This window comes from Diceros bicornis, chromosome 20, assembly GCF_020826845.1.
Source record: "Diceros bicornis minor isolate mBicDic1 chromosome 20, mDicBic1.mat.cur, whole genome shotgun sequence".
In the NCBI taxonomy this organism is placed as follows: Eukaryota; Metazoa; Chordata; class Mammalia; order Perissodactyla; family Rhinocerotidae; genus Diceros; species Diceros bicornis.
This window is the reverse complement of record NC_080759.1, coordinates 27,578,299-27,592,610: the sequence shown is the minus strand read 5'-3', so window position 1 is coordinate 27,592,610 and position 14,312 is coordinate 27,578,299. Positions and strand designations below refer to the sequence as shown.

Sequence of the window (14,312 nt, the reverse complement as noted above, 5' to 3'; positions counted from 1 at the left end):
TGGCAACCACTAATTGACTTCCTGTCTCTATAAATTTGCCTATTCTGGGCTTTTTATATAAATGGTATAATACAATATGTGACCTTTTGTGTCTGGCTTCTTTCACTTAGCAAAATGTTGTCAAGGTTCATCCATGTTGTAGCATGTATCAGTGCTTTCTTTCTTTTTATGGCTGAATAATACTCTATTAAATGATTATACCACATTTTGTTTATCCACTCATCAGTTGATGGACATTTGGGTTTTTTCTACTTTTTGACTATTATGAATAATGCTGTTATGAATGTATTTGTACAGGTTTTTGTGTGAACACGTGTTTTCAATACCTAGAAGCAGAATTGCTGGGTCATAACAGTCATTAACTTTTTGAGGAACTGCCAAACTGTTTTCTACAGTGGCTGTACCATTTTACATTCTTACCAGAGGTTCCAATTACTCCACATCTTCTTGCTTTATATTTTAATTATTTGATTATATTGTCCCGGATGTCCGTTACCTTAACCAAATAGAAAATAAATTTTGCTGAATTTAGTGCTGTTTTTTTGTCTTGGACATCTCAAAACCATGCTATACAGAATAAATTTTTAAAAAATAATGAAACTTAGGAAATGACAATTCTATTTCCTAAGTCAGTTCCTCTGCAGGGCAGTTAGTATGTGTCTTTGAGGGGATGTTCCTGTTTCTGTCTCCCAGCAGGCTACAGTATTGGAACTTGGGGCTGCTGTAGCTGCCTTGGCACATCCCCCTCTCTAGCCAGAGAAAAGAACACCAGAGAGCCACCCAAGAAGCCCAATCAGCAGTCACAGTAGTTTTTAGAGAATTGATGGATGAAGAACCTAATATCAAGGGAGAAGAGAGCAAATTTTAAATCAGAGAAGTATATGATCACTCTGTCCAAGACAATTAAATGAAATAATGTGAAGGCATTAAGTAAGCTAAATGCACCAGATAAACGATATGAAGGAAAAAGGAAAGAGGAGAAGGAAGACGATTGATTAATGCCCCTGAGTGTTGAAAACCAGAGTTATGTTCGATGGCAATTATTTAAAAGGGAAGTAAATGCAGTACATTTTACAAAGAAAGTGTTCCATGAAAACTAAATAAAACAACAAAAAGCAAGATTTGGTGATACAATAAATGCTTAAACACTAGTAGTAGCACATACACAGCTCTCTGCTTCCTGACATTGCTGTGTACATGAGCTGTCTATATAGCCTGTGTCCACTTAACTTCTCTGCCAGACCACATGTGCGGTATATACTTTTCCCAGATTCTGCAAGGTTCAATTGACTTGCCATATATCTTAAAGTGACCGGATGTGTTCACTAAGCCTTTATTTTGGTCAACCCTACAATTTTTTAAATGCACCAGGAATCCATTTTTAAAAGCCTACTGGAGTTTAATTTAAAATAATAAAAAAGAAAGAAATGAATTGTTCAGGGGAGATCTTGTGAACTCTTGTTCTCAACTCTAAGCCAATAAGTGCCTAAGCAGAAGATTTTACGGCTGTGCCTTCCTCAATTCCACAGAGAACCATAAAGGAAATCAAGTATAAAGGTGATTTTTTTACATTCTGTATTGTCCAATACAAAATACTTCATTAAATTTTTTGCCAATTTCCATTGTTAGTTTAAAGCCTTTTTTGCCAGTAGCCTATGCAAACTGAGTATTTGTGGTTTCATAACCACTTGGCAGTCCCATGGGTTAAAAAACAAAAGCCCACCAGTCTTTTTCAAATGTGCTCCTTGACACTACATTCCCTATAAGGTAGCTCAGCTACTTTTGACAATAGCGATCAACCAGGAAGTTTTCAGATTTCTTTTACCGTATTTTGACAGACCAGCATCCACCAAGGACATGACTTTTAGTGAAATGGGATGTGAGGTGCTCTTTGGTGGAGAAATCACTTAGTTCCAGAAGCTCTTCAAATAAGAGAGCACTTTGGAAATGCCAGGAGTGCTTTGGAGAAGGAGGTGTGGCCTCAAAGCAGAGCTTCAAAAGGGAGGACCAGCAAGCTGGGGAGGGGTTCCTTCCTCTCGACCTAAGTGTTTATTGGGGGCGTACTGGGCACCAGGCACTGCGCAAAACTCAGTACCCCTCGGTACAGAACCTAGTCCCCAGGAAGCCCCAGCAAATTTTTAGGCTGAATTTCCTTTACAAAAAAAAATAAAACGTAAAATTTAACAAGTATGATTCAACCACCCAGCCCATTCTGTTCAGGGTGTCATTGGCTCAGAGGTGGAATAGTTGGATGGTCTACCTGTGAGAGAACCAGAACTCCCCAAATTCCAGTCAGCACTCTTTCCATTTAATATGCCTTTTCTGAAAAGATCATTGCCAAGAAGCTGTTAAACCTTCTGCTATGAGTCCAGAGTGCCCAGGTCAACAGGGAAAAGCACCAAGTAGCATTCTAAATGTTCCAGAGAACCTTTTAGGGCCAGCCCTACGGCGTCTGCATGAGTCACTGGTAATTCTGCTCCCCGCGTGAGCTTCTTTGTAGACTTGCAGCATTGTCTTTTAATTATTTCTCAGGAAAACACAAAGGAAGACTTTGCTGGAAATTTTTTTAAATTTTAATACTAATATGTAATAATATAGCAACTTCCTCCAGTTATCTAGAACCCAGACTTCTATAGCTGTGACCGTCTAGAACACAACCACAGAGAATCACCTCTGAACAGTGAGGGAAGTGGCTGTCACAATGTCACCGCATACACTTCAGATGTTTCAACTAGCACCAGTGGACTTGTAATTACATGTAAAATGTGGATGAATTTCAGGTTTAGCAAAGTTCATCTTTTGCACTTCCTAGGTAACAAATCATAAATTGACAGTCACAGCTGACTGTGAAGGTAGAAATAATAACAGCAAACACTTATATGCTTACTCTGTACCAGGTACTATCTTAAGAGCTTTACATATTTTATTAGCTCATTTAATCTTCACAGTAACCTTATGAGATACTATTATTATCCCCATTTTACAGGTGAGGAAACTGAAGAGGTTAAATATGTTGCCCAAGATTACACAGATTGTAAATGATGGAGGTGGGATTGGAACCCAGGAGTCTGGCTTCAGAATCTGTGCCCTCAGCCACTACCCAGTATTATCAAAAGTTACTTCCCCTAACTTCCATCAATTGTCAAGGCAGCTCTCAAGATGAAGAATTGTTATTGTTTCTAATAAATTATTGTATTTAGTAGATTATGTCATTCCAGGGAAATTATGTCATTCCTTGTGAATTAGACAAAGCTAAAGTGAGAGTATGAATGTCACCAGCAGTGCTGCTTACTGTAGGGGCAAGAAGCCGGGCTCCCTCAGCAGCCCTACGTGCAGGGTTACACCATAATTCAGTATGATAATCCCTGACCCCCATGCAAAGTCATTAAAAAGGTCAAATGACGCTTGCCAGACTTTGTTAATGATTCAAAAAATCTTAAAATATATTTTGGAAAAAATAATTTCAAGAATAAGTTTCAGTTACCTGGAAAATGCAGTTCTGTTGATCATCTCCTAATCCATGCCAGATAAATGAAATGTTCTTGCCTTACTTGGAGGAAATTGCAGACCAACATTCATATTAATTTTCAGCTTTCATAGGGACAGAATAAATTTGTGTGCAATGTTTTTCAAACTGAAACTAGTGACCCCTTAGTAAATCGATTTACCCAGTTGTGAGCAACATTGTTTATAAATTGTAATAGAATAGAATAGATTAGAGTTCATTACAGCCAGTAAGAGTTAATATGTTTTGAGATATTTTATTATATATAAATATGTGCATACTGAGTCATGATGTAAAAAAATATTTCTTCCTGAGGGTCACTTTCGAGAACTTGGAAAGCTAGGAGTGTACTGGTTTAGATGACAGACTCTGAAGCAAGAGTGCCTGGTGAGAACCAGGGCTCTGCCACTTAGTAACCAAGTGACCTTGGGCAAGTTGTTTTATTTCTCTGTGCCTCCACTTCCTCATCTATACAATGGAGGTAGGAATAACAGTGCCTACCTCATTGTTGTGAGGATTAAAGTTGATACATATAATGCACAGGACAGTGGCTGGCAAATGGTAACCCCCAAGAAGTCTCAGTTGCTATTATGTTGTCATTTCCCTTTCAATTCTGTTTTTGCCTGCGAAGACGTCTTGGAAAAGCTACTATGTTGAATGAAGTAACTTCTTTCCATCACGGCAAAATGACATCTTCACATCTCTCATCCAACCTTTGAGGATCATGAATGTTCTGTTCTGTGCTTTATCCTAATATAAAGGCTAAATTTAAAGATGTCCTTAAATCACTGATACATTTATAATTTATAATCAGTCACCCAAAGATTTTACCCAAAGCCTGTGCAGGCGAAATCTAGGAAGTGGACTAATGCTGCTCAAATCACTATCTCTTGTTTATTATTTATGGAAGGAACATTACAGTTTCACCATACTTGGCCTGGACCAGTGTGCTTGTGCAATCTTCAGAACATGTGAAAGCTATTTTGATTGACAATAAGTATTTCCTCACTTTGGCTTATGTTCAGCAGTAACGATTCTTTATCCAGATCAGGGTGACTAAGCAAGCTGTGACTATTCTTCTCTTCTAAAACTGACTCTTGATTGACTGCATATGCAGATTTCTTAGCAGAACCCAGATCCACCAGAAAGGGGCCAAAAGTCATTTGGTCCAATGTGCCTCCTGCTTTTCTCTCATTACGATATTTATTCTTTCATTTTTCATGCACAGATAACCACATACTCTGCTTTGGTCTTATAATTTATTTCATCTTTTAGGATGAAAATCATATTTGAAGTTTATTTATTTATTCTATAAAATTGTTTTTTTTTTGTATGTCTTTACAAGTTTTAATTCTTAATCTTATTATGGACTATTGTTTTATTTTCTTCCTTTCTTTGTTTGTCTACTGCTGCCCAACTCAAACGGAAATTCTCCACTGGTTGTATTTAGTTATACTTTGGTCAGAGGGCAGGGTTTTCCCTTCAGGCCCCTAGCCCCACACAAGGCATCTAAGTCCCCAGCCTCTGTTCAGAGGTGATAACAAGTGTCCAGGACTGTTGCCAGCAGATGGTCCACACGACATGGTGCAGTGAAGCTTCCACATTTAAGAGCAGATGACTGCTGAGTGCCTTCTGCTCCACAACCCAGAGCTCTGAAGAAGGTCATCCTTTGCCTTCAAAGACTCCTTTCCCTCCAGCCTTCCCTCCCACTTCAATTGCTCCTCTTCTTCTTTCTCCCCTAACCCAAACTCCAAGCAGACATTGGGAAGTGGTATGTGATTTCATTTGGTTTTTGTTTCTGCTTTATCATGGGTTGAGGATAGAAAAGCGTGTCTAGTGAAAGAACAGAGGGTAAGAATGCAAATGACTACAATATATAACAGCTTCTTGATGTCTTCCCTCTGTGTACTGTCTGGGAAGATCATCTTCCTCCAAGGGGAGAACCGCTGGGCAGTGAAGGAGGGAGCCAACTTCCACTGGCCCAGCCAGTCTGACTGGAAAATCAGCCATGATCACTGTCAAAGGTGATGTGTTGCAGCCAGCAGTGCCTCCTAGCTCGCTCTGACACTGTCCCTCTATCATTGCAGATTTCGATACAATAGCACTCCATCAACTTTTAAAAACCTGAATTTAGTAAAACTCTCTTCAAGCTTTCTAAATAATAATTTCAGTTGGAATACCAGTATAACTTATTCTTAATTAATTGATTCCTATTAACAGTTTATAGTCCACCAGAAGTTTAGATAGGATTTGCATCCATATGTATATGGATTTACATATGTATCCATATACATATACATACATATTACCATTTTGCACATATATTTAAAATATCTCGTAGTTCTCCAAGCATTCATCATGAAACATTGTTATACTCTACTTAGGTGATAATTAATATTCATATCCTTGACCCACTCTCCCGAACTAGGCTCACAGGAGTTTACACCAAGCATTTCTCTGGGTACGTAGCTCTGTTAAAACTGACCAGAGAACCTAATAATGTGGAAAGCCAACTTTTCCGAGCTTACATATAACTTTATTTCCCTATGGCAGTGGTTCTCAACTTGGGCTATATCTGCAAGCACCTAGGGAACTGCTAAAAATCTCAATACTCGGGCTGTGGCCCACACAAATTGACTCAAGTCTCTGGGAGTGGGCCAAGACATCAGTATCTTTTAAAGGTCCCCATTTGATTCAGATGTGCTTTCACAGTTAGGAAATGCTGCTCTTGGGGCTTGTTAGGTTACTGATTTCTGAGAGTTGAATTAAGAGCACATCTGAGCTTGTCTTTTTTTTTTTTTTTTGGTGAGGAAGATTGGCTCTGAGCTAACATCTGTGCCAGTCTTCCTCTATTTTATATGTGGCTACCACCACATGGCTTGATGAGCAGTGTGTCGATCTGTGCCTGGGGTTTGAACCTGTGAACCCCAGACTGCCAAAGCAGAGCGTGCAAACTTAACCACCACGCCACTGGGCCAGCCCCTCTGAGCTTGTCATTTTTCCCTCTGGGACCTTTTTTGAAAAGCAAGAGAAAATTGTCCAACAAAAACTACTATTTTTCATTAGTGCTAAGAGTTTAGCCTTGAAATCACAGGGAGCTGTGTTTTAATATCATCTCTGCTACTTACAGAAGTATAAACATGCAACTCACTTAACTTCTCTAAATATTCAATTTCACCTGTTTCTAAGTGGAAATAATACCTCCCTTCTGGAGCTGTCAGTATTAAAGGAGATAATATATATAAATTATTCCACATGATATAATATGTGACATGTATGTAACATGGTAGTAATAATTAAAATTAGGCCTTTAGGAATGTGGGATGTCTCTAGCTACAGTGATAATAGTTGAAGCAGAATATGACTGAGAAGGAGCTAAAAAGCCAGCTACAATACAGTTGTTCTTGCCTCCAAAAGAGAAGTTACCCACTTTACCACACTCACTGTGATACATTCCATTTGCTATGAAAAATGTGTTATGCCTGGTTGTTTCCCAGGATGCAGTTCTTCAAGCATTGAAGAACCTTCAAGGGTTGTTAGACTGATGTCAGCTTCTTGCTGGTTCTTGGCCAGAGGCCACCCTCGGTTCTTTGTCATGTGGTTTTCACCAACATGGCAGCTTGCTTCCTCAAAACCAGCAAGAAAGAGAGTGTGCTAGCAAGATGGAAGTCACAATCTTTTGTAACCTAATCACAGATGTGACATCCCCTCTATGCTGCCATATTCTGTAGGTTAGAAGCAAATTACTAGAGGGGAAGAAATACATAAGTTTATGAATAACAGGAGGTAGGGATCACTGAGGGCCATTTGAGAAGCTATCTGCTGCAGCACTTAACAGCACATACCCGGCCATAAAAGAAAGAAAGAGAGAAGGGTACAAGGAAAGAGAAAGAAAGGAGGAAGGTAGGGTAAGGAGGGTGGACAATGAAAGGTAGACATAAAAAAGACAAAAAAATATCTTTGCTGCACTACGTCTATATCAGGGTTCCTATATGGACACACACTTCATTCATCACATTAGCACCAAAAGCACGAATTTCCTATTTCTTATTTAGAATAAGACAATATGGGGGTTTCTATACAGCTGGAGTTAAAAGGAAACAGGATAAACAAGAATAGTAAGTTTAAGCAAGGAAAGTGTGTTTCAAATTAATTCTTCTTTTTTTAAGTTCTTTTTGTCCCCCAGCTAGCAAAGTTGTTTTCCTTTCTGTTTCAAGTTTTGGGCTTGGGTTTATTATTCTTGATGTTCTGTGGCAGGCTTATTACACAGGGAATATAGGAACTCGAACGGCATTTGCATTTGGTATTCTCTGGTTGTTTCAGCTCAAATGCCAAAATTATGTTTTGGTTCCGTACATTATTATTAATGGTTGTATATTTCACTTATTGTAAAAGTGAAGTTGTAAAGTACCTTGAATCTCTCTGTTCCAGCCGCTCTATTGAGGAAACTGAGGCCCAGATGGCTTGGGAAGATCAAGGCTAAATAGTATTAGAGCCCGGAGTATAACACACATCTCTCAATTTGTAATCCATGCATTTCCTCTTCTTACCTTCTGTGTGAAAGAGCAGTCAGAATGTGAAATACTCTCCTCAAACCTGCAGGCATGAAAATTGTCATGGTTTAAATGTTTTATTAACCACTGATTTTCTGGAACCACCTAAAAATGTTGTTTTCAGTGCTTCAGCTAATGAAAAAGGAACTTTTCCAGGTCCTTTACTGTAGAATGGGTGCCTGCCTAATGAAATGTACATCCTTTTCCCTGAATTCATTTGTAACAGATCATACAGGCCCCTACATTTCAGTGCTCTGAGAGGGGTTCTTAAACGGTGACCACCCAGAGAGGGCTCACCATGTGCCCTTGGTGCGAAGGCAGTCCCTATCCATGCCCCCAAAACTCTTGTAAATCTCTTAATTCATACAAGAAAAAGAATATTTCTTAGAACAGTATGACTATGGAATTTTATTAAGAAAAAAATTCTGCCATCCCCAAATGGGTTCCCAAGGCAAAGGAGCCATCTGGCAGCTCAGGATTTCCTGAAGATACATTTGCTCATGGCCAGACTGTTCAGGGCAGCAGGTATTCTAAAACAAGGACACATTCCCCAACCCTGAGCTTCTTCACTGCACAAATATGAGTAGTAGTGGAAGGAGGGTGGGGTCCCTGTTTCCCAGCCCTATCGTCTCTTCTTACTCTGCTTAGGATCTCCACCTCCCCCAGCCCCCACTGGAAAGGAAACTCCACAAGGACCAGGATGTTATCAGTTTTATTTACTGCTCTATCCTTGGAGGAGGGCCTGGCACAAAACAGATGTTTAATAAGTGCTTGTTGAATGGATGGCTGAATGATGGATTTGTTTAGAAGGTTTATATCATCTCATTCCTTATAAGTTTGTTGACAGAGGAAAAATAGGCATGTTTCGGTTCAGAATACCAGATATGTACCTGGAACTTAGAATTGGAAATTTCTATGTGTTTGCATGCTATTTATTTTTAAATTATGTTTTAAAGTATTTACAAAGATACTTTAAGACTGAGAGCCTCCCTATTGCCCAAGAATGAGAGTTTTAGATCAGAGAACAAATATATTAAGTTTACAGTTGAACTGAAGATTAATCTTCTAAGGAGCCAAAAAAAAAAAAAAAAGAAACTTGACTGTCTCCAAAATGGCCATGGACGTCAGAAGGACAATGAGAATTGACACAAATATCAGTTTTGCCTCCGACTTGTCTGTTGCACATCTATAACTGCAGATGTCATAGATGAAGAGGAATTTGGGCTAATATCCTAACACATGGGAGGCATTCTCTACTTCCCGAGTTAGAATTGACATGTATATGCGTAAGTTGTTTAGAGTCAGCATCTATTCAATGAACTTACTGGCTGAATCTTTTAAAAGAATGCAAACATAAGTGACTTTTTATCAAAAATCTATAAAAAGAGAAAAGGCCCGGTAGTGGATCCTGTGGTTCCCACGTCACCTCCCTTTGGCCCACCTGATGTCAGGGCAGCCATCTGTGGTGGACAGTTGCCACCATGCACATTGCTGGGGACACTTCAGTGCCTGAGGTTTTCTCAGAAGTCAAGCAAGGATCCTCAGCCCATGTGCAGGTGCAGCCTAGAAGTTCACAGGCGTGAACACCTCCAGAGCAACCCTCAACCAGTGGGTGATGAGAATTGGTGGATAAACGCCCCAGCCTCCCATCCTTGTCTAGGACACCAGTAAGGCACACTCTATACAGCTTCTCCCGGGAGTCTCTGTGGGGTTCGGCCCCAAATGGCCACTGTAGTAACTTGCTGAATAACACACATTTTGTTAACTATTCCCGCTCTGCTTCCCTCTCTTTCCCTCACTTCCAGTTCCAGGGGTCACCTGCCAAATAAACGACCTATACCCAAATCCTTGTCTCTAGCTCTAGTTTCTTAAATAGGCCCTAAGAAATAATGTTTGAAATAATGACAAAACAGTTTGTCCCTGGAAGCAAAGGCTGGCAGAGAAATAACTGGCAAGCAACAGCTCTGAACCTGTGACCCAGGAAAACAGCTTTTCTAAAGAAGTGGTTCTTCTTTACTGCTTTAAATATGTGTTTTGTTAGGACCATACATTACCCTCCTGATTTCATGCCTTGCCTTTTCTTTTTATTCTGCAGATTCTTCTGGGAAGCCTAAATTCACCAAGTGCCGTTCACCTGAACTAGAGACTTTTTCATGCCACTGGACAGATGGAGGTCGTCACGGTTTCAAGCACCCAGGATCCGTGCAGCTGTTCTATATTAGAAGGTGCAGCCTGCATGCCTTTCTGACTTTCCTCTCCATGGATTTTCTGATTAAAGTATACTGAGTTGCGTGCAGTGGTAGGAATGGAAATGATTTTTTTCAATGACCTAAATGTATTCATTCATTCATTTATTCAAAAAAAATATTAATTAAGCCCTTACTATGTGTTGGGTACTATTTTAGGCACTCGAGATATAGCAGTGATTCCAAAAAGATAAGTCCCTGGTGGAGATTCGTTTCCAGTGGGGGGAGACAGACAATAAAAAATAAATTAAATGTCAGCTGGTAATATGAGTTATTAAGAAAAATAAAGCCAGAAAAACAATGAAGAGTGTCAGCACTGTGTGTGAATATGTGCACATGCATGAGTGGGTGAAGGGTGAGTATGTGAAAGTGTGGGTGAGTGTGTAAGTGTGTGTGAGAGTGTGTGAAAGTGTGGGTGAGCATATGGAAATGCCTGAGTGTGCATGTGTAAATGTGCATTAGTGTGTGAGAGAGTGAGTATGTGAAAGTGAGGGTGAGTGTGCAGAGTGTGTGTGTAGGGAGCTTGGGTGATATTTTAAATGAGGAGGTCATAGGAGGCCTCTCTGATGTGTTGCATTATAACAGAGACATAAATGAAGTGAGAGAGGCCACGTGAATATCTGGGGGACAGGCTGTCCGGACAAAGGAAATTGCAAGTGCAAAAGCCCTGAGGCCAACTTGGCATGTATGAGGAAAGCAGGAGGCCAGTGTGGATGGCGCAAGGTGGGAGATGGGGAAAGTGATATGAGAAGGGGGCAGAGAGTTAGCAGAGGCCACACTGTGCCGAGCCTTGTAGGCCATGGCACGGCTTTGATTTTTACTTTCTCTGCAGTGGGAAGCCATCGGGGTTTTTTGAAAAGATGTATGTTTTAAAAGACTCAGTTTGGTTTCTATGTAGAAAGTAGGCTATGTTCCTGTTAAATTAGTTACATTCAATAAGGGATTGTAATACTTTTCTACTGCATTTTTACCAGTGGTCCTATAAGATAACTGGAAGAGTGAAATAGATATCTCTCAATATAATCACCACCCAAGTCATTTATTTCTCACCCCTTGCTTGGCATTATTTCCGTTTCTGTTTACTCTTATGTTGTGCCTTTTGCTTTTTTAAATTTTAGGCTCAAACACTAGCATGTCTTCTTTTCCACCCAACCCCTAAGGAAGGCCTAAGCCAAAATGCAAGGTTAGTGGAGACCCTTTATCCTAGGTTGGTGGTGTTCATCAGTCCACGGCTGCTGCTGTCTACCCCCCAGAGGAGTGGGGAAAAAGAAGGAAGATGCAGCGAGCAGTTAGGGACATGGGCTCAGGGCCAACCAACTGGCACTTCAGCCTGGCTCCGGCCCTCGCTCGGTCAGTCATGCTGAGCAAATTAGTTGGTCTCTTCACAATTCAGCCGCATCATTTGCAAGTAGGGGATGATAGACTTTGCCTTCTGGCTTCTTGTGAGGATTTCATTAAATAATAGTACATGAAAAACATTTAGCACAGTGCTTGGCACATAGTAAGTACTTAATAAATGGTAGCTGCTATTCTTATTATTGGTAATGTAGTAGTAATTTAAAATAATAATGATACAGAATTCCAATTCCTGGACTACAAAAATGATTTTTGATTCTTTACTATTTGTGATTATTGATATGCTCTAAGACCATTTTTAATGAAGAGTTAGGTGCTTAATTTGCAAATAACAAATATTTTGAGTTAACAACTAGGACTGGCTTTACCCACCTTCCAGGTGTGAGAGAAGTCTCTTGGATGTAGCCCAAAGGGCACACAAAGATGGAATGGTTGGGCACCAAATGCACTTTTTTTCCATTAAGCCTGACGCTGCAGAGAGGCAGGGACCAGTAGATGAAGCTGATTTGTATAAATACATTTGGACAGGAAACTATTATGTTTGATAACACTTTTGAATATCTATTGAATTGACTGTTAAATGAAGAGAGATTTTAGTAGGTTCCTTTTGCTTTTGCTTCAGCAACTTAGAGAGCTGGCTTAATCAAAACAAAATAAGTTATTTGTACAGGCACAATTACCTAAGCTGAATAGAGAAATAGCAGAGTTGGGCCCACTTTACGAAAATGGGTTTTAACCACCCTAATATTCACCAAATTTGAACCTGATCAAAAAGATAAATCCAAAGGAATGAAGCTTTCACAAATATATATTTGTCCGTTACTCTCATCCATCAGAGCCACGTAACTCTCCTCCAGGCCTCCTTTGCACACCCCAGGCCTTTCAACATCTCTAGTCCAAACCTAGGCTCTGTGCTAACAGAGATGCCCCAGTTAATGTTACCAGGTGAAGGAAAATCTCAGACATATTCAGAAGGATATCATTAGTTTTTGCCGTAGTGGAGTTTGGGATCCCAGGAGAAAAAATTGTCACATCTTCAAACTTCCTATGTACAACCTCATGATTGGTGCCAACCCAAACTTGCAAAATCAGTATTTTGTGTTTTCTCTATAAAAATATAATTATTTTGGATATCTTAGCCAAAATAGCATAAGCCGCCAGCCCAGTTTATCTGGAAAGGGTAGAAATGAAGGGGTCAGGAGTATCAGGACTAGACTGCACCAATTAGTGCACAAATGTATTAAACTTCGCATTGCCCACTCACACAGAGGACATTACAAATGCACTTTCTGACTCCTGTCATTGTTTCTTAGAATTCAGTTCCCAGGCAACTCCTGGAACTATAGAATCATGACTGCCCATCCCTGACGTGTAAATAAAACTGTGACGTGATTTCATCCAGAACCAGAACAGTGGAGGCAGGAAGTTGCAGAGAAGGGGCCAATGCACTGGACTTGCATTTCGCAGGCCTGGCCTTGGTAGCTAAAGCACAAGGGAATCTAAACACGTCAGGCTGTCAGCAAGAAAGGCCCAGAGCCAGCTGCACGCTTGGCTGGCTCTGCTCCCTGCCAGGTGAGCTGGCAGGAGAGGCAGCTAATTCAGAACAGTCTCTGCCGCCCTGTGATGGAGACCCTGCCAGATTCAACCTCTGAGCTTGGAAGGGACTCAGCATGAATGCAAATCACAGGCACAGCAAAAGGAGGCTCTGGGGAGCCTGTCAGAGATGCTCTGCTCTCAGTTTCTTGCCTGCAAATGCCTTGTTTACAAAAGAAGTGGGCATGTGAAGACAGTTCCTAAGGCTGTATCCCCCCACCTCTGCCATCGCCACACTAGCCCCCTCAACAAATTACCCTGGCCTTTTAGAAGCAAGTTTATTTTCATGCAAGGTTGTGACGGAAATTAGAAAGGAGAAAGGGCATTGTTACTTTATTTTCTTTTTTCTAAGGAAAATGTTAAATTTTAAGCCTAAAACACATGAGCTGTATGTAATGAAGAACAGTTGCTCTTAGAACATGAATGATGTTTTATTTTTATGATTTCTCTTCCAATTGGTTGTCTTTAGATGGAAAACATTTCTTCTGCTCTTTATTCTGATTTTTATTGATAGTCTCTTTCTATAGTTCTCACTCCTATTTCACAAGATAGTTTGGAAGCAAATCTAAAGCATTTAACTCTTGAGACTAAAGGAAAGAGAGAGTAGTTCCCATAACCTGGTTTTGGTCGTCTGTATAGAAATTCAACCCAGTGAAGGCAGGCATCAGAGTATCTGTTTTGTGAGTCCATTTGGTTTTTTGGTCTAAATTTAATAGTTTAAAAATAAGTTTTAAATATTTATTTAATATAAAATTCAACTTGGGTTAATGAGGGAGGGGGTTGGGAGTTGTGTTTTGAAATAGCTATTTCTGATCCCTCATGCTTAAGATGAGTGCTTTAAGTTGTTTGTTCTGTGGAGCTAATGGATTTGGGATAATCTAAACAGGGTTTTCCTACAGTCCCCTTGGGAACCAGGGTGCTGACATGCTAACATTGAGATACTGTGTGAGACACACAGAGCTAACCTCCCTATTACAAATCCAGACCTGCTAAGCACTGGCCCTCATCGCTAGGACATTTTAATACTAACTTTAATACTATCAATTATGCTAAATACAT

General features: G+C 40.1%; 1 protein-coding gene across 1 annotated transcript in view; it reads left to right on the top strand.

The window, feature by feature from the left end:
* GHR (growth hormone receptor) overlaps window positions 1-14,312 on the top strand; it is a 250,981-nt gene that overhangs the window by 213,189 nt on the left and 23,480 nt on the right. The window contains exon 4 of the mRNA XM_058564158.1: window positions 10,154-10,283. Coding sequence (XP_058420141.1) covers window positions 10,154-10,283 — 130 coding nt within the window. The remainder of the gene's footprint in view (window positions 1-10,153; window positions 10,284-14,312) is intronic.